Source organism: Aspergillus candidus (genome assembly GCF_002847045.1).
Source record: "Aspergillus candidus strain CBS 102.13 unplaced genomic scaffold BDW47scaffold_23, whole genome shotgun sequence".
NCBI lineage: Eukaryota > Fungi > Ascomycota > Eurotiomycetes > Eurotiales > Aspergillaceae > Aspergillus > Aspergillus candidus.
In genome coordinates, this window is record NW_020194028.1 from 105,660 (window position 1) to 122,271 (window position 16,612).

General features: G+C 52.8%; 8 protein-coding genes across 8 annotated transcripts; 4 read left to right on the top strand and 4 right to left on the bottom strand.

Annotated features, from left to right (window-relative positions):
- Window positions 1-266: 266 nt before the first annotated feature.
- BDW47DRAFT_105980 (indoleamine 2,3-dioxygenase) lies at window positions 267-1,867 on the top strand. The gene is made up of 3 exons (XM_024812680.1): window positions 267-634; window positions 685-1,296; window positions 1,371-1,867. The coding sequence occupies exons 1-3, from the start codon at window positions 341-343 to the stop codon at window positions 1,749-1,751; spliced, it is 1,287 nt and encodes a 428-aa protein (XP_024671893.1). The 5' UTR covers window positions 267-340; the 3' UTR covers window positions 1,752-1,867.
- A 242-nt stretch (window positions 1,868-2,109) lies between these two features.
- On the bottom strand, window positions 2,110-3,515 carry yaf9 (YEATS domain-containing protein YAF9). The gene is made up of 3 exons (XM_024812681.1): window positions 3,426-3,515; window positions 3,349-3,373; window positions 2,110-3,271 (listed from the first exon to the last, which is right to left on the bottom strand). Exons 1-3 carry the CDS (start codon window positions 3,456-3,458, stop codon window positions 2,568-2,570), a joined length of 762 nt encoding a protein of 253 aa, XP_024671894.1. The 5' UTR covers window positions 3,459-3,515; the 3' UTR covers window positions 2,110-2,567.
- Window positions 3,516-3,676: 161 nt separating this feature from the next.
- horA (ubiquinone biosynthesis protein COQ11) lies at window positions 3,677-4,927 on the top strand. The gene is made up of 4 exons (XM_024818753.1): window positions 3,677-3,787; window positions 3,866-3,920; window positions 3,978-4,318; window positions 4,388-4,927. Exons 1-4 carry the CDS (start codon window positions 3,742-3,744, stop codon window positions 4,807-4,809), a joined length of 864 nt encoding a protein of 287 aa, XP_024671895.1. The 5' UTR covers window positions 3,677-3,741; the 3' UTR covers window positions 4,810-4,927.
- BDW47DRAFT_32418 (pre-mRNA-splicing factor SYF2) lies at window positions 4,793-6,110 on the bottom strand. The gene is made up of 3 exons (XM_024818754.1): window positions 5,836-6,110; window positions 5,088-5,723; window positions 4,793-5,034 (listed from the first exon to the last, which is right to left on the bottom strand). The coding sequence occupies exons 1-3, from the start codon at window positions 6,037-6,039 to the stop codon at window positions 4,987-4,989; spliced, it is 888 nt and encodes a 295-aa protein (XP_024671896.1). The 5' UTR covers window positions 6,040-6,110; the 3' UTR covers window positions 4,793-4,986.
- A 152-nt stretch (window positions 6,111-6,262) lies between these two features.
- On the top strand, window positions 6,263-8,370 carry BDW47DRAFT_32469 (uncharacterized protein). Its single transcript, XM_024818755.1, has one exon. The coding sequence runs from the start codon at window positions 6,304-6,306 to the stop codon at window positions 8,251-8,253; it is 1,950 nt and encodes a 649-aa protein (XP_024671897.1). The 5' UTR covers window positions 6,263-6,303; the 3' UTR covers window positions 8,254-8,370.
- A 3,291-nt stretch (window positions 8,371-11,661) lies between these two features.
- BDW47DRAFT_105997 (velvet factor family protein) lies at window positions 11,662-13,541 on the top strand. The gene is made up of 2 exons (XM_024812682.1): window positions 11,662-12,239; window positions 12,305-13,541. The coding sequence occupies exons 1-2, from the start codon at window positions 11,833-11,835 to the stop codon at window positions 13,158-13,160; spliced, it is 1,263 nt and encodes a 420-aa protein (XP_024671898.1). The 5' UTR covers window positions 11,662-11,832; the 3' UTR covers window positions 13,161-13,541.
- Window positions 13,542-13,608: 67 nt separating this feature from the next.
- BDW47DRAFT_131763 (uncharacterized protein) lies at window positions 13,609-15,113 on the bottom strand (the record flags this gene model as incomplete). Its single annotated transcript, XM_024817390.1, has 2 exons — window positions 13,609-14,664; window positions 14,750-15,113. 2 exons carry the CDS (start codon window positions 15,111-15,113, stop codon window positions 13,658-13,660), a joined length of 1,371 nt encoding a protein of 456 aa, XP_024671899.1. The 3' UTR covers window positions 13,609-13,657.
- A 197-nt stretch (window positions 15,114-15,310) lies between these two features.
- On the bottom strand, window positions 15,311-16,385 carry BDW47DRAFT_106000 (mitochondrial 54S ribosomal protein bL12m). The gene is made up of 2 exons (XM_024812683.1): window positions 16,107-16,385; window positions 15,311-15,969 (listed from the first exon to the last, which is right to left on the bottom strand). Exons 1-2 carry the CDS (start codon window positions 16,326-16,328, stop codon window positions 15,643-15,645), a joined length of 549 nt encoding a protein of 182 aa, XP_024671900.1. The 5' UTR covers window positions 16,329-16,385; the 3' UTR covers window positions 15,311-15,642.
- Between the last annotated feature and the right edge of the window lie 227 nt (window positions 16,386-16,612).

The window sequence follows — 16,612 nt, forward strand, 5'->3', positions numbered from 1 at the left end:
CCCGCTTCCGTCCCCAGGATCCGTGTCTCTATCATGGAAAGCACTCCATGGCTCTTTCTCCCTCGCCCCCAGTTCCGTCTCCACTTGCACGAAGCCTAATCCTTGGTTTACACTCGACAATCCAATTGACAGTGAGAGATCTTCTCCACACTGGATCTTATTTTCCCGTGGTATGATGTTACCGTCCGGTCTCCTGGTCGTGACATCCGGCCGAAACCCGGGATGGATCCGGCTTGCTTCGGCTTGATGTAGCGCCTCCTGTATAAGAGACCTCCGGGGTTTTGTACCGTCGTACAATCTCTATCATTCTTTGACCAAGACATTGTTGACCATTGTAACCATGTTATCCACGCCTGAGATCATTCTCGACAAATATCACATCTCTCTGCGGAATGGATTCCTCCCGGATACAGTTCCACTACGCAAGTTAAATTGCTCTTACTTCTCGCCGTGGGAGCAGATCGTGGGTGAATTACCCACGCATATTCGAAATAGGACTGCAAGGGAGGTCATTGACAAACTCCCGGTCCTTTCGACATCACATCTCCAGAGTGAGCCCGAATGGCGGAGGGCATATGTATTACTCGCTTATCTTACTCATGCCTACATCTGGGGAGGCGAACAGCCGAAAGAGGTATGGTTGTCTTCTAAATCTCAGGATCATAGATACTAACGATTACCCAGCGACTACCACCTTCTATCGCATGTCCGTTTATAGACGTCTCGAATCACCTCGAACTCCCTCCGTGTGCCACTTACGCTGCTCTGAACCTCTGGAACTTCGCGACCCCAAGCCCTGATACCGATCTCACGGATCCAGACAACCTATCCGTCACTGCCTCATTCACCGGGACCAAAGATGAAGAATGGTTCTTCATGGTGTCAGATGCCATCGAAGCCAGAGGCGCACCATTGATTCTGTCCATGCTCGATGCAATCCATGCTGCGGCTGTTGACGATGCTCACCGAGTGAGGATTCTCCTTGACCAATTCAACACAGGGCTGCGGGACCTTGGTGTACTGCTAGAGCGGATGTACGAAAAGTGCGAGCCAAACGTATTCTACCACCAGCTGCGTCCATACCTAGCCGGAAGCAAAAACATGGCCTCGGCTGGGTTACCAAATGGTGTATTCTACGATTTGGGCGAGGGTAAGGGAAGCTGGCACCAGTACAGTGGAGGCAGCAACGCACAGAGCTCTCTCATCCAAGCTTTCGATATCTTCCTGGGAGTGGAACACTCTGCCACTGGGGACCCAAAGTCCACCACGTCTCCATCCAAGAATAGTTACATACAGGTAAGACCAGCCCAGGGTACTCCAACAACCCCTCAATGATTCGTCCACGTACTAATATTTTCTCCTCATTCTAGGGCATGCGGAACTACATGCCAGGCCCTCACAGACGATTCTTGGAAATGCTGACTCGCGTCTCCAACATCCGTGAGTACGCCATGAGCCACAAAGCCGACTCCCCCGTCAGGGATGCCTTCAACGCAGCTGTTATGTCGCTCGGCGCCTTCCGCGACAGACACATCCGCATGGTTACCCGTTACATCATAATGCCAGCGAAGACGAAGGCTCCAACTGGCATGCCGGCGCAGATGAACCTGGCGACAACGACCACCTCCCAGATGAGCCATCATGTTGATGATGCGACTAGCGGAATCCACGGCACTGGGGGGACAGACTTGATTCCTTTCCTTAAACAGACTCGTGATACCACGAAGGCGACTGCTAGTTATGCTGATTGAGGGTTGAGAGCCTTGGGGTTTTAAGATGTTGTTGCTTTAGCGAGCATGGTTTCTTTTCTTTTTCTTTCGTACAAGCTTGATGATGCATTAATACCACTTTTGTACATATTACTAGCATTTTGACTAGAGCCACTGAATATATTTTGGCCTTAAATGATTTTCTATCTCCAACCTAATACTACAAATGTATGGAATTCTCCCCAAAAATACTAGATCTAGTTCAAGCGTGGAGCTCGTGGCCGGCTAGTAACGGAGAGGAAACGGAAGCGGAAGCGGATACGGAAGGGATTCCAGCGCAATTTATCTCAAATTATGTATCGGATATAGTCGGCTACGAGTATATTATTCATTATCGTAAAGATGATATATGTAACTTTGTATTCTAAGTTTTTTAACGAAACTATGAAGACATGTCATGAGTTAAGACAATCGTATTTGTGGATCGTATTTGTTGATAGGCATCGGCGCCACAGAGGGCATGGCAGCTGATCGATTCTCGCGCTCCTTGCGTGGAACGGTTTTAGAAAGTTCCCAGAGCATTGATATCATGGGAGAAGCACAAGCTGCATGGAGCTGATGTTCTCGTGGCTGCGGGGAAGACCGGCTTCTCAGCGCTTGTAGTAGTATGTGGAATGCCCACGCATCTTGCGCGCTGGGTTTCAGGGAACGAATGTCCCTTGGGGTTGGAGTGTGCCGATAATAGGTAGGTGGCACGGGTATGTATGGCAACAGTCGGGAGGAGGGGGGAGGGGAGAGAAGCGCGCATTTGAGTTTGTGACAGTCGGAAATACGCAACAAGGGCGTCCGGGGTAGCCACTATCTCTTCTTCGTGTTGGCCGGAACGCCCTCGCTTTCGCGTAGCTCAGCTAGCTTCTTTTCGCGCTCAACCAACCGCTGCTTCTCCTCCTTGATCATCTGCTCGACCGTGCGAGTGGCGTCCCCCAGCCGATCCATCTCCTTGCGCTCCGTATCCCTGCTGTAGGGATTGTCATTGGTCTCGTGCAGTGGAATCTCGGCCGTGCGTCCCCCGCGCTGTGGCTGCTGCGCTTGCTTGGTATTTTTCCCGCTCTTGCCCTTCTGCGGCTGCGCCGAGGCCGGCCCCCCCGTCAGGAGATCGTAAAACTGCTCGACGGGCTCGTTGAAAACGACCTCCTCGTAGTTCTGGCTGATGACGACATCACGGCGCTCCTTGCGGGCCTCTGCGTCAGGCCCGTACGGATGCAGCTTCAGGCTGTGCCATAGTGTCTGCGGTTTCTCGGTCGACTCCGGCACAAAGTACAGTTTGATCTGGATCTCGAATTCACCCCACCCGGTTTCCGTCACTTCGAAGGGCGGCTGCTCGACTGTCCGCACGTTCTGCGCGTAGGTCTCGTGTAACTTAAATTGCACTTTCTTCAGCCAGTAGGAGATGTCTTCGCCGTTGACGCCTTTCACAAATACGCGCCACTGGTGCGTGTGGTCTGCGGGGACGTTCGACGGTTTCTTTGCGGGATCGAAGGGTTGGGCCTCGCTGCCGAAGACTGTGGCTGTTAGAACAAATTTCTTCTTTTCTTGACAATAATATTGTTATGGCGCTATAGATGCGGAGGGTTCATACTGAATGGTCGAAAGATTGAGGTTCCCTATCAAAGAGCTGTGAGCCAACTCCTAGATGTGATTCTGAGGTTTACTCACGCGAACCCGTTTCGTACCTGCCGCGGAAGGCATGTTGGAAATCTCTGATATCCGTGTTCTCTGTACCTGATGTCGGTGGTTGAATGCCAGAGCATAGAAAGGATGCGGTCCTGTCGTGATCGATGAACCGGCGCAGATCTTGGGGAAGCACGTGACATCGCGATAAGGTGCCTCCGGAAGCGGGCATTCCGCTCGGGACAGAGCTCTCGTGATCATGACGAGTCGTTCTGACCTTTAAACTTCTTCTTTTGGTTGTGGCTATTGATTTATCTTGTTTTTTGGTCGCGCAGTCTCTCAGGCTGATCAATACTAGACAATGGCGACGAGGCGCGTGGTTGTTGCCGGCGGGAATGGATTCCTGGGTGTGTACAGCCGCCTACAAAATACAGACTGCTAGCTATGACGTTCATGATGGCTGACTGTCAACTGTTAACTTGTAGGATCTAGAATCTGCAAGTCTGCCGTCGCGCGTGGCTGGTCGGTCACGTCTTTGAGGTACGATTCAGTCTGATGCATCAGAGTGCATGCGCTATACTCAACTACTCGTGTTAGTCGGTCCGGAGAACCTCGATGGGATACAGTAACAGAGTCCCCCGTACGCCCGAGCTGGGCCGAATCCGTGGAATGGGCCAAGGCGGACATGCTTCGACCGGAAACCTACAAATCTTTTCTCAGCGGAGCTACGGCAGTCGTACACAGCATGGGGATCCTTCTCGAGGCGGATTATAAAGGTGTGGTGCAGGGGAGAGAACCGATCATTAGCGGCTTACAAAGAGCGTTTTGCTCGTCAAAATTGGGAAGCCAAAACCCTTTACAACGGAGAGAAGGGGAACCATTGAAGCCCCAGGAGGGAAATGGACAATTGACGTATGAGCTCATGAATAGGGATTCGGGTTCGTATACACCTTTGATTTTTGGGTACGAGCAAATTAAAACTAACGAGCCGGTTGGATGAACGGCAGCTATCGCTTTAGCACAAGAAACCTCCCACGAGAAAGTCCCCACGTTTGTGTTCATCTCAGCTGCCTCTGGAGCACCGGTTCTCCCGAGCAGATACATCACGACCAAGCGCGAAGCCGAATCAGCTATTGCATCGCAACTCCCCGAACTAAGGAGTATTTTCATGCGGCCCCCGTTCATGTACGACGCAAGCAGAAAATTCACATTGCCCATCGCGCTTGGTGGCTTTATCGGATCGCAAGTCAACGCGCTGTTAGGTGACAGACTCAGCTTCCTCGGGACGATGGTTGATAAACCCTTCCAAGTGGACCTTGTGGGCGAGGCCACGCTTGAGGCAATGGAAGATGAGTCTGTGCACGGTGCAGTCAATAGCAGGAAGATAGATGCTCTGTCCACGAGGGCTTGGCGGAAAAGTATGCTTTGAAGTCGATGAAGGTGGAGATGATCAAGAGTCGACGGCCGTGTGCATCAGTCCCTCAGGCTAGAGAAACCATGTGTTCTTCTACATGACGACTTCAGGACCTCTGCTGTTTCAACCCCCCCTACTGGTTGGATGATACCAGTTCAAAACTGTACAATAGTAAAAAGGATGATTTGAAAATCATATCATAGTACCACGCTCAAAACTATCCCGGATCTCCGTGGTATACTGCGGAAACGTTAGCCAAGTAATCCATAAAACAAAAGTACAAAGGCTCTTACCTTGTTGTAGAAGCGCGACAACTTCTGGTTGAACTGCTTGTTCTTCTCGTTGATGTACGTGACATCTCCCTCATCATCCCCACGACGGTCCCTCCTCTTCTTGAGACGAACCTCCTCAGCCTTCTTCAGATCCGACACTAGCCTATCGACAGCGGCTCGATCAGGCTTATTGTCGGTAAACCCGACGCTGTCAGCTGTGGAGTAGAAAGAACCGTTTTTATCCACGGCGATCAACTCCCCATCGTTGGTTTCAACAATCTCCAGATCGCCATTAGCAGCAGCTTTCTCAATCGATGCCATCTTATCTCGTTCGTATCCTTCAAGATTCGGCGCCATCTCCCGTAGTTGTCGTTTATAAACCTTCCTTGCATCCTGGGTGTAATCCTGGAACGCAACGTCGTCTCGGTGACGTTGTTTTTTGTCCATCCGTTTGTCCCATTTTTCTGATTCGTCTACCGTCCAATCCCAGGCACGCTTGCGTTCGAAGTCCTCGCCGGCGGCCTCCGTGTCAGCCTTGAGCAGGTTGTGGGAGGCGAATGCATGTTTGCGTGATAACGACGAGACGAGAGCCGGGTCGGTAGCTAAGCGTTGGGTCTCCGCGGCAGTTTCTTTCAAATTACGCTCTGCCGAAGATTTCTAGAGATGAGTTAGATACACGGTCTGGGAAACGGCAGCGAAACACCAGCTACATCGGCTTAGAGACCGAGAGACTAGAAGTAAACGGGGCTATTCATTGGCCTCTACTCACAGCACGGGCCTGCAAGGCCTTGAATCTTTCCTTCCTTTGACGGGCCTTGGAAGCTGCATCACTGTTCTCAGGCAGCTCTCCCGAGGCCTCCTTTGGTGCCGCGGACTCATCGGTGGAGTCAGCCTGCGAGTTTTGTGTGGCGTGCGCTTCCTTGCCGTCGGAAGCACTCGTCTCTGATAATTTGGCCTCTTGATTCGGCGGCATCGTGTGTGAATCTCCACTCCAGTAGATAGTACCGATGGCTAGTGATATGATCAAGGCGGGTGGTGATTGCAGATAGGGAGATGATGAAGCTGAAGAAAGAACGATAAGCAGACTCAATTTCTCGGGTGGTCCGACCTTGGTCACCGCCCGCCTCACCGCCTTCTTCTCTCTGCGCATGGAGTCGCCCGTTCGGACAGGAGTGGATCAACACTCAACCCCATGGGGTAAGCCAGCATTCCGGATTGTTGTCGATTTCATCATTCGATGTCAGCTTCTCAATGCCGGATAATGGCGGTGAATCCATCTGGATATCTTCGATGGAGCGCACCACGCTATATACGACCAATGCAATTGCTGCGTCGTGCTTCTTCAAGCACTCTGACGAGGTCATCGTCTCTTAGGGTCACTCAGTCCGAATTACTTCAATTCGCTCTAACTGGGAGTAAGCCACCTATTAAGGATGGGAGACCGGGACTGCACAGAGACCAATATTTCAATGAGTTGTTTCTGGAGGAGTGGCCCTTCCCTGCCGATTCACAGCCGTCTTTAGGTTCCGTGGTTCAAGGGAAGACCGAGACTACTGGAATTGATGGCATGCCTGGAGATCCCAAAGGCGACGCAGAGCTTCTTCGAAACCTCCAGATTTACATCGAAAAAAACGTCAATGATCGAAGACAGTGTGCTCTACTGCAAGATGATCAGTGTGTACCCTTGATGCGGGTATTATCGCTATGTCAGGAACACAATTCTTATGGAGAGATTTTGATGTTCATAAATGCAGCGATCAATCGGGTTGAAAGACTGCGGGCGCCAGTCTCAGAGGATCTACGCTTCTTGGGGATGTACTATGCCTGTCTGGCCTTCTCAGCACCGGCTCTCAAACATCACCTGGATAACTTTGGTCGCGGTTGTTCTCGGCACTTGGCTCCTAAGAAGAGCGTCCTTCTAGTAAGGGCTTTGGGAGCCACCCTTCAGGGTCTAGCTTTCCAGCGATCAGAACTCGACTCCAGTGCCATGCTCAGTGTGGTGACTGGGGAGAATGGCTTTACGGACCCATCACGACAATCACTCCATGGTATCATGTGCTGGGACGATCTGGAAAAAGGCTCTGAAGACATTGGCCTCTATCTTACCTTACTCGCGAGGCTCCGGAGTGACTCACTGCTACGCCAAATTTGGAAACAAACCCTAGAAAAAATGAACGCTTCTTCCTTCCACGGTTTTGAATCTACTTATGGTTTTGTTAAGACCTTTGTTGACACGGGAAAGCCACAGGACGCCATCACATATTTGCGCCAAATATCAGAAAGCTCCAATGGCGCGTTGCCAGATATTTCGAAGTTCCATGGGCTCAGTGGTCTCCTAGCGGATGGGGACGTTCTTCAAGTCTTGCCTGAGCTTGCAGGTCCCGAGGAATATCTCCGGATGCTAGAAACCCAAATTAGAGATATGGAAAGCCGACTAGGCATCCGCTGGCGGCCTGAAAAGTCGCATCACACTGATATTTCTGACCCTTCTACCATTTTCACCAATCAACCCCTCCTAACCATAGACGGCGAGAGCTCTGGCTATGAGAGCGCCCAGCGTTTGATCGCGGAAATCCATGCCTTTGGATGCTCTAAATCAACGGCAGATCTGGGTAGAATTGCCACTTTTCTGGATGAGCACGATGGGGAGCCCATTCCTGTTTGCGTGTCATGCGAGGATGATCACCCCCTAGGGTTTGGTTGGTTCCCGCAACGGTCTCCGGTCGAATGGTCCTCGCAGTCGCTCCCTCTCAGTACGGACATGTCTCGGCCATGGTCACCATTGACTCTAGGGCTCGTGCGAGCTCGATTGAGCAGCGGCGGTCCCCCTCTAGCCAAGGAACGCTTTCTTTATTTGATTCAGCTGGGTTACTTGGCTGCGCGACCCAAGAGAGCACCGCCTGGAGACAGTCCTTCGTGGAAGGAAACCGGGCATATCGTTGCCTGGGACCGTGTTTCCGGGCAATTCCTCATGGTTCATTCTAACGAGGGTCGTAGAACTGCTGGAGCTGACCAGTTGCTCGAGGCTTCACGCCCGCAGTCCAGTCTCGCTACTATCCGCGTTATCTATCCTATGGACAACGGACTGCGAGAGAACAAATGGATGGTCAAGTCCCTTGGGCAGGTTGGCAATAGCAGGATCAAATGCCAGTTCGAAGCGGACCCTGGGCTCGATCTAGTGGCCTAAGTGGGACTTTCCCCTCGTTTCTACTGTTTTAGCAACGGCCAATTTGAATGTACATAAACACCACTCCAACATGCGCACACTGACTGGATGTCCGACCTTGTAGGCGACTACTGTCCTACTCTTAGGGCTTTTTCTATCGCTAAATCGCAACAGGGCTCCACCATTGGGGGCCTGATCCGGTTCCGCGCCTCTGATGTCCTAGGTATCTGCGTTAGCGGCCGGGTCAGACTTTCATGTGATACAGCAAATCCGCTCGGACTAACTCTCATTTCAGACGGAGCCCCACGAACATCAATTGGGATTTTGGGAAGTGTAACTCCGTTGCGGGTACGGATCCTTCCGTTCAATGTCGTAAGTAGGTGAACTGGTTAGGATTTGCCAATGCCCCAATACTGACTACTGATTAGACCAAGCTTGTCGATCGGGTTCATTGGGTGGCTGCACTTTGTAGATGACAGATTATTGTGAATGGCAAGACGAAGATATTGCCATGGACTGTATGGACCCAATAGGATCAGAAACTTAATCGTGGCAGACACCCTTGGCCCGCTTAGCTCTCCATCCCGGCAATGACAAGGATATGAGATACCCTTCTTCCATCGTGGCTGTGCTTGTCTCTTTTTGAAACACAACCCTGGCTGAGGTATTGATCTTCCAAGGCATTATCTCTATGATCTCTCACGGTCTCGGTAAGAACCTATTCATTCAGCTTGATTTTCATGCTATGTCCCCGAATAGAAGCCAAAGCGGTGGTTGGCCTCTACGTACTATTCCACCCAACCCTCCACCAAAGTGACGCAGCTAAATCTTGCCCAAACCATGGACACTGTTCACCATTGCTTATCTGCCAAAGGCGGGGCGCGATAGAGGCCATCGAGAGACGGTGTGTTCCTCTGACTGGGGGCATCACTGAACTCGCAGGACCCACATCGCTAAGTGACATGGAGACAGTTGTTGACTTGTTACGCTACGGATGCAGGCTCGTATGTTCGCAGCTGGAGAAGGACGTCCAAACCCGACTGGGAGTGCGTTTACATAATTGAATGAACTGCTCGGCCGAGCCAGGTCCGATGCGCTCATAGCGTCGTAGGTGAGCATTGTTTGGAGGTAGTCTACCACTCACAAACTAATACTACAGTGTACTAGTTGGTTGATCGACACTGGTAGAAGTCTTCATGTTAATTGTGGGTATCTGCCGTCAAAAATGTGGATCAAGAATGAGAATTATAGCTGATCCGAGCTCCTCTGACATTGTTTTTTGTCCCTCTAAGCGAGGCCCGAGTCGTTCTATGTTCCCTCTATTGGTGTCTGGGTTGTGGAGCACCGCCATTACAAGTCTTTCCTCATTCGGTCAGCAAATGTAGTAACAGCATGGGGACTTCTTCCCAAGTGACAAGATTGTCATCAACAGCTGGTTGGCCGAACGGACCAAACCGCTGGTCCATGGTCTAACCCCTTACCGACTAGTATTGTTCGGTAGGCAGGTTACTAGGTGGTAATTGGGTTCGCCATGGCTCGTGCGATGGTGATCCTGCGAATGACCATCGGGAATGATAAAGAACTGCACAGAAAGCAGGCCTCACCTGCAGCACCAGCGCGTACAATCTTTACCCCGAGCGACATCCCAACTCAACCGAACTCACCCGAAGTCCCGGATCCAAACATTGGCTAGGGCGGAGAAAGTTTGCGATGGAGCACAAGGACGGGATCTCCACAGTCGGCCAACGCCTGGATTAAAAAGCCCGGGATGGTCGACGTGAACGGGGAACTCCCCCTCCCCATGCAGCTTCCTCTTTGGTCATCGGTGATCAATCCGTGTACCCATTAAGCATGTCGACAATTCCTATCCTGGTCCGTCGACGAGAAACCCGCCCGGCGGGGGAGCAGTTATGGGCTCCATGACCCTATCAGGACAGGGCCACTTGTGTATCGCTCAAAGGCGAGCCAAAAACGAGAGCATGCTCTCCAACACCGTAGTCGCAAGGTCAGCCTCATTGACTAGCTGGCAAGCGAGTTGTTGGTCGACCGTGATATCCAACACGCCGACACCTCCAGGTCCACGATCATATCTATGTCGGGTTTACTATTCGAGGGATTTGGATCAGACTTGAAATTCCACATCCTGGGCGCATTCGGTCATGGTTATTACAGCACACCTCTTCACCGATTAGATCTCCAGGCTCATCGTGGATTGGCGGCCGTTTGTTAGACTCCCATACCTGTCTCTTCTGATCGTCCGTATTATTACCTCGCTTTCTTTTTTTTCCCTCTTTGCTTGTCCTTTCCTACCGTCTTATTTCCTTTTTCTTTTTTTTCTTTTCTTTTCTTTTTCTATTCTCTGTTTTTTTGGTGTGTTTGTTTTATCCTCCGGTTTGCTTTGTGTTTACTCTTTATTAATGATATTCACGCATTCTATTTTCACTTCCCCCTTTTGATTAGCTGTTCTCGCATACTTTTCTGCTCCTCGACAATCAAATTGGAACATTAAATGACCGCATTCTAATCTTTGCCCGGGACAGTCGAAACACGCGAAATGCAGCGGGAAGATTCGGAAATACACTAGATATCGTCCTGTCAGAGACGAACTGCTTCTTCGTTTACCCCACTATAATTCATGACCGACGATCCCCCATCGAGTCGTCCACACTTTCCCTCGCCCGTTGGTGTCACATCACGCCAGCGAGCCATCGTTCCAGCTCGGGGCCATTGCGTTCCTAGCGCCACCTTTGGTTGCACGGCCACAGGAGCCACCCAGGACGAATAGTCCGAATCGTGTCATATCTCAGGTTCTTGACCCATGGTTTATTTTAAAGTTCGTACGAGGTACCTGTCGCTCTTTCCTTGTTTGTCTCTTTCCCACACAGCAGCGAGGGCATATATGTTTATGTATGTGTGTATGAAAAATAAAAGGCAACTGCCGATTTATGGATCAGGCAAACTGCTCTGCGACGGCTGGGCGGACTAATGAGAATCGACAGGTCTGATATATCGATTTGATTCCTCCCATGCTTTGTCGTTGATCTTAGGGCATTTCACGGTCAATACAACTGGGGTGACTGGCTGGTATTTACCCTCAATCAGTTTCCCTCTCACGCTTGCCTTTCCCCTCCTTTTCCTGGGATAGTGTCGGTGGTCATTTAGAACTAACTCATGCATATCTCTCGATTTGTCGATTGACCTCAGTAACCTGGAGATTCTACCCACTGTGGGCACCATTCTTCTATCCCCCTCGGGTGTTTAGAAGCGGACGATTTCGGCGGTTTAATCATTTGTGCTACCACCGCCCTATCACCAGGACTTATTAGATCTTTCTATGTAGCATAGAACTATCCCCGCTGTTGCCAATCACCACCCTGTCCGTCGCCTGCACCAATTTGGGGGCACGGGGGGGAGGGGAGGGGGATGCCCAACAGTGCCTGGCGTCAAAGATATCTTGATTTGACCGCTTCCTGCGTGCCCTTGACGAGTGCCAGCCCTGCAGCAAGCGGGGAGTCGATCCTCGTGTTTTGTTCAATATTAAATAACACCCCAGGAAGAAAGGAAAAGGAAAAAAGGTGAGGGGTCCAAAAATCCGCATAGATGTCAAGACCGCCCGTGCAACAATGGCGGCATCCCCCATCCACCGTCCACCATCTGGTCTCCGACGGTGAGTCTTTGAGCGTGAGGGCCGTCCCGCAATATGAACCAGAGCCTCCGAGCTTTTTGCATCCGCGCCGCCAGAGCTCGGGTTCAACCCCAATGACCTTGTCCCAGTACAGGCCGCCCGTCCACGGAAGACCCGAAGATGGTGGAGGTCCCAGTTATAGTGGAGGTCCTAGTTATGGCGTCTCGCCAGGCCCCGGAGGTCCCCTGGCTCCATACGGGACACAGCGACCAAGCCTGTCGGGGATGGAGTATACAGGGCCTTCGAGTCCCCACTACGACACGGCCAATTACGCTCGAGCTTCGATCAGCTCGACCGGGCGAATGACCGACATCGACTCTCAGTATGTGACTTCCCCTTCTACGCCCCGGTGCCTTCAATATCCCACGAGGTGTTGATATCCAACAGACCCCACTCATCCCATGGATCTAGATATAGTAGTAGCCCAGTGCCCTCAGACAATGGCGCCGCCACATACACCCGCAGCCTTGCCCCTCTCGCCCAACCAAAACCCCGGTATTCCACATCCTCCAATTCCCCCATGAGCCTGGGCAACCTCATCCACCATTCGCCGACGCCGTCGCCGCCGCCACGACGCACCTCGTCGACACCCCGCTACCACCTCCACATTCGTCAACAGCCCATCGCTGCACGAGCCTGCGGAGCCGTCGACCGTGATCGGCGACCCGTCGATCCTCCCCCGATTCTCCAAATGTTAATCACCGATTTCGACCCCCGCTCCGCCAACGATCTAGACATTCTCCAAGACCCCCGCTTCGCCGTGGGCTGCCTCCTCTGCCCCATCCCTTCCACACCGGAGTCAGCCCCGGGCCAATCAACACCCCTCCTCTCAGGCAAATCCTTTGTATCGCCCTTCTTCGTTGACGCCGACCCCGATCCAGCCACCGCACCTCCCACCCCCACAACCAACGACATCATCAACAACCACCACCCAGCGACCAGACACGCCCCTGGAGAACCCCCCAGCCACCCCGCAACCTTCTTCATCTTCTCAGACCTGTCCGTGCGCACAGCCGGCCTGTACCGCCTCCAATTTCGCCTAATGAACTGGGGCAGCGTCGAAGACACGGGCCTCTCGATGCCTATCCTCGCTGAGGCCTGGTCCGACCCTTTCCGCGTGTACCCGGCTAAGGATTTTCCCGGGATGCGCGACTCGTCGGCGCTTACGCGGGGGTTGAAGGAGATGGGGTTCGTGGAGCTTAAGACTCGTGGGAAGGGTACGGGGAAGGGAAGGCGGAAGTGACCCGGTGGGTTTGCGGTGCTTGTTGGTTGCTTTTTGGCGGGGTTGCATGTTATGTAGATTCTCAGATATGTTTCGGTTGGGATGAATTGAGATGAGTGGGTGGTGAGATGTGGGATGTTGGGTATGAGGTCTTTGGCGTTTCTCTCTTTCCTTCTATTTTACTTTTTCTTTCTCCTTCCCTTCCTTTTACTTGTGTTTGGTTTCACTTGGATTCTCTTTGCAGTTACTTTACTTTCGTACCAGGATTTATATCTGCTCTACATATACGAGGAGCATGAATGAAATGCATAGCAGGTGCTGGTTAGCCTACACCCAGCTCACTCACCAGCCTCTATATCTGACGCTTTCTTTTGGAAAAGCATGTGAAATAAGAAGATGAAGAAGAAGAAGAAGAGGAGAAATAAATCCCACGAATAATATACATCGGGTATCAATCACTACCATCACCGCAACCACTATCTATATAATACAGCATAAAGGCGAAAGAGACAGAGGAACTAGCAAACCAACAACTCCCCCGGAATCCCCGGTCTATAATCCTCCCTCTCCCAATTCAACCGCAAAGACCTCGCAAAGCCCGACACATCACCGCTCTGCAGCAGCAACTCCATTCCCCGTTCCGCGTCGCCGTCCTCGCGGACCAGCACCGCAAGCGAGAGCGCCGCTTTGGCGTCGCCTTGAAGCGCAGCAAGCTCGAACCACTCTATTGCTAGTGGGCGGAACTTGGAGCGGGGGAGGGGTCCGCGGACGGATTGGATGAAGGTTTTTAATTTTGTGAGCCAGTCGCTGCTGCTGCTGTTGTTGTTGTTGTTGCTGCTGTCGCTGTCTTTTTCAGGGACGAGGGCGGAGTCGTGTCCGCGCGGCGGGTAGGTGCCTTGGTAGGTGGAGTAGTAGAAGCAGGCGAGACGGCGGCAGGCTTCTGCGTTGCCTGCGCTGGCAGCTTGGCTCATGGCTTCCTCGTAGGCGTCGAAGTCGGGGGGATCGTGGCGGAGGAAGGAGGCGGCGTGGACGACCAGCGCGGCGGGGTCGTGGTAGTCGCGTGCGATGGAGGTGAGGAAGTGTTCGCGGGCGGTGGCGGGGTCGGGGTCTGTTTTGTCGAGCAGGGAGGCGTAGAGAGGCCAGGGGGTTTTGAGTTGAGGCATGGGGGGCAGGTGCGTGCCGTTGGGGAGGGGGACGACGCGATGGTTGGGTTTCATGCGCGGGAGGGCTTCGTCGAATTGAGCGCGGGCTTCTTGGTGCTGGTTGTTGTGGGCTAGTAGGTAGGCGCGCACGATCATGGCGCGGGGGTCGCGGGCTTGGGTCGCGAGGGTGTCAAGCTGCTTGCGGACGTTTTGCATTGTGTATTTGAGAGACGGTGGTAATGGTTGTGAGGTGGTCGTTGATAGACACATCGCGTAGATGGCGTGGCTGGCGCCGGCAGCTGCGCAGGATGCGAGGTGCCATGCGGGGAAGGGTCCTTTCTTGGGGCCGACGATGTTGCCGATGTGGAAGGTCTGGTTGGTGTCTGTTATAGGAGTATGGCGTTAGTGTCTTGTTATCGTTTCCGCGGATCTCCTTGCGCTGGTGAAGGGCAATTGTGCTGCTCTCACCTAGCCCGATGTCCTGTATAGCGGCTGCGTTGACCTGGAACTCGGAACCCTCCGCAGCCTGGAAAAGACGCTCCGCGACGTTGAAGAATCGCTCCTTGGGGAGCGTGCGCTCCAGGATTCTGTCCACCCTCGCTTGGGTCCAAAGATTTGTGCCATGCAGCTTGAGGTATTCCCGCTCCGACTCGAAAGGCGACCGTCGAAGCAAAGACTTGGAGCCGGGGCCGTTTTTGCGACGGGTGGTGGGGGCGCGGACGGCGTGGGCGGGTCTGGACGGGTGGAAGGAGCGGGAGAGGGGGGCATTGCAGGTGGAGGTGAGTCGAAAGAGTCGAGGGGTGTGTCGGAGGGGAGGGCGCGAGAGGTACATGGTGGGTGTGTTTGATTGGGGTTGGAGAAGTGAAATGAAGCTGGACATGTAGAGGGAAAAGAGTGGACGCGGCGGAGAACTCGGGTCGGCAGAAAATATGCCAGTCCGCACTCGCGCCTCAACTTACTACCAAGACCATGACATTCTCGATCAATCGACACGCCAAATGACGGAGATCTACAGGTTACGGACGAGGAGATGACAGGAATACCTTCACAATAATGTACATTGGCCGCCTTTTGTTTCCCCGCTTCCGGCTATAGGATATGACACTCAATATGATATACCACGGGGAAAGAAAAATAACAGAAAAAAAAAAGAAAAACAAGATAATGAAAAAGAAATACAGAGCCAGATATAACACAGTAGACAGCGTCAGATAAAGAAAAGAAAAAGAAAAAGGCGAGAGACAAAACTCCAGCTGGTAGATGCAGTTCAATCACACGTCGTCCCAATCAGTCGATCTAACCCAATTCCCCAAGACATAGGGGAGAGAGAGAGAGAAAGAAGACACCCTCGTAAACCGCATTTATTCCATGATAGCCTTGGCACCCACCGCCTTGAGGGTCTCGATGATCTTCTCGGCATCATCCTTGGGGACCGACTCCTTCAGCACCTTGGGAGCCGACTCGACGAACTTCTTGCTGTCCACCAGAGACAGACCCAGCATGGTCTTGACCTCCTTGATGACCTTGGCCTTGGAGGTCGGGTCCACGGACTCCAGCTTCAGGTTGAAGAGGGTCTTCTCCTGCTGCACGGGCGCAGCATCCTCCTCCTCAGCGGGCGCGGCGGCCTGTCCAGCACCAGGAGCCATAGCGAATCCACCCATCGGCAGGTCGGGGATATTCAGGCGGGACTATAAGACAGAAAAATTTTCCAATTAGACAATTGTTCCATGGTGGTGTATTTGTTCGGATTGTCCCATGGTCACAGCAGCTTCGGGATCGCTCCGACTCCCCCCCCCCCCCCCAAAACAAGAGCTCAGGTACGCACCTTCAGCGTCGACACCAGGTCGGCCGTCTCCAACAGCGTCAATTGGCTGATCTGGTCGACAATCTGCGAGATCTTAGGGCTGGCAGGCGCAGCAGGGGCCTCAGCCTCGGTGGATTGCCATCTCCGGCTCGGGGCCAAGTACGCCGGGGACGAAAGGCGGGTCGCGGTCGGGCGCACCAGCTGGCGGCAGCACCGGGCGGCGGTCTGGGAGGCGAAGGACATGATGAACAGGAGGGACGCGCAGGGGAGATTCAGACGGCACGAAGAGGAGGCGTGAGGGACTGGCGGGTGGACGAGAATGGGGAAGTCTGGCGAGGAAGTTGAAGTGATGCGCGGCCGGATCGAAAAAGAATAAAGAATCGAACGGGGCCGGCTCGGAAAATCTACGCCCGTCACGTGATCGACCACACCCGCTATACCAGTCACCAGGAAGGAATTGGACAACTACCACAAACACAAGGGATGGAGACGAGATTAAGATTATTATTGACTACACCATACGGAGA

Excerpts from the sequence above, each read along its gene's own strand:
- BDW47DRAFT_105980 (XM_024812680.1), top strand. The coding sequence starts at position 341 with ATGTTATCCACGCCTGAGATCATTCTCGACAAATATCACATCTCTCTG. Across the intron at positions 635-684 it reads GAGGCGAACAGCCGAAAGAG|CGACTACCACCTTCTATCGC; the intron begins GTATGGTTGTCT and ends ACGATTACCCAG. Across the intron at positions 1,297-1,370 it reads CCAAGAATAGTTACATACAG|GGCATGCGGAACTACATGCC; the intron begins GTAAGACCAGCC and ends TCCTCATTCTAG.
- yaf9 (XM_024812681.1), bottom strand. The coding sequence starts at position 3,458 with ATGCCTTCCGCGGCAGGTACGAAACGGGTTCGC. Across the intron at positions 3,374-3,425 it reads CAGGTACGAAACGGGTTCGC|GGAACCTCAATCTTTCGACC; the intron begins GTGAGTAAACCT and ends GCTCTTTGATAG. Across the intron at positions 3,272-3,348 it reads CTCAATCTTTCGACCATTCA|TCTTCGGCAGCGAGGCCCAA; the intron begins GTATGAACCCTC and ends TAACAGCCACAG.
- horA (XM_024818753.1), top strand. The coding sequence starts at position 3,742 with ATGGCGACGAGGCGCGTGGTTGTTGCCGGCGGGAATGGATTCCTGG. Across the intron at positions 3,921-3,977 it reads TGGTCGGTCACGTCTTTGAG|TCGGTCCGGAGAACCTCGAT; the intron begins GTACGATTCAGT and ends TACTCGTGTTAG. Across the intron at positions 4,319-4,387 it reads GCTCATGAATAGGGATTCGG|CTATCGCTTTAGCACAAGAA; the intron begins GTTCGTATACAC and ends GATGAACGGCAG.
- BDW47DRAFT_32418 (XM_024818754.1), bottom strand. The coding sequence starts at position 6,039 with ATGCCGCCGAATCAAGAGGCCAAATTATCAGAGACGAGTGCTTCCGAC. Across the intron at positions 5,724-5,835 it reads AGGCCTTGCAGGCCCGTGCT|AAATCTTCGGCAGAGCGTAA; the intron begins GTGAGTAGAGGC and ends ACTCATCTCTAG. Across the intron at positions 5,035-5,087 it reads TGTCGCGCTTCTACAACAAG|TATACCACGGAGATCCGGGA; the intron begins GTAAGAGCCTTT and ends ACGTTTCCGCAG.
- BDW47DRAFT_32469 (XM_024818755.1), top strand. The coding sequence starts at position 6,304 with ATGTCAGCTTCTCAATGCCGGATAATGGCGGTGAATCCATCTGGATAT.
- BDW47DRAFT_105997 (XM_024812682.1), top strand. The coding sequence starts at position 11,833 with ATGTCAAGACCGCCCGTGCAACAATGGCGGCATCCCCCATCCACCGTC. Across the intron at positions 12,240-12,304 it reads ATGACCGACATCGACTCTCA|ACCCCACTCATCCCATGGAT; the intron begins GTATGTGACTTC and ends GATATCCAACAG.
- BDW47DRAFT_106000 (XM_024812683.1), bottom strand. The coding sequence starts at position 16,328 with ATGTCCTTCGCCTCCCAGACCGCCGCCCGGTGCTGCCGCCAGCTGGTG. Across the intron at positions 15,970-16,106 it reads ACCTGGTGTCGACGCTGAAG|TCCCGCCTGAATATCCCCGA; the intron begins GTGCGTACCTGA and ends TCTGTCTTATAG.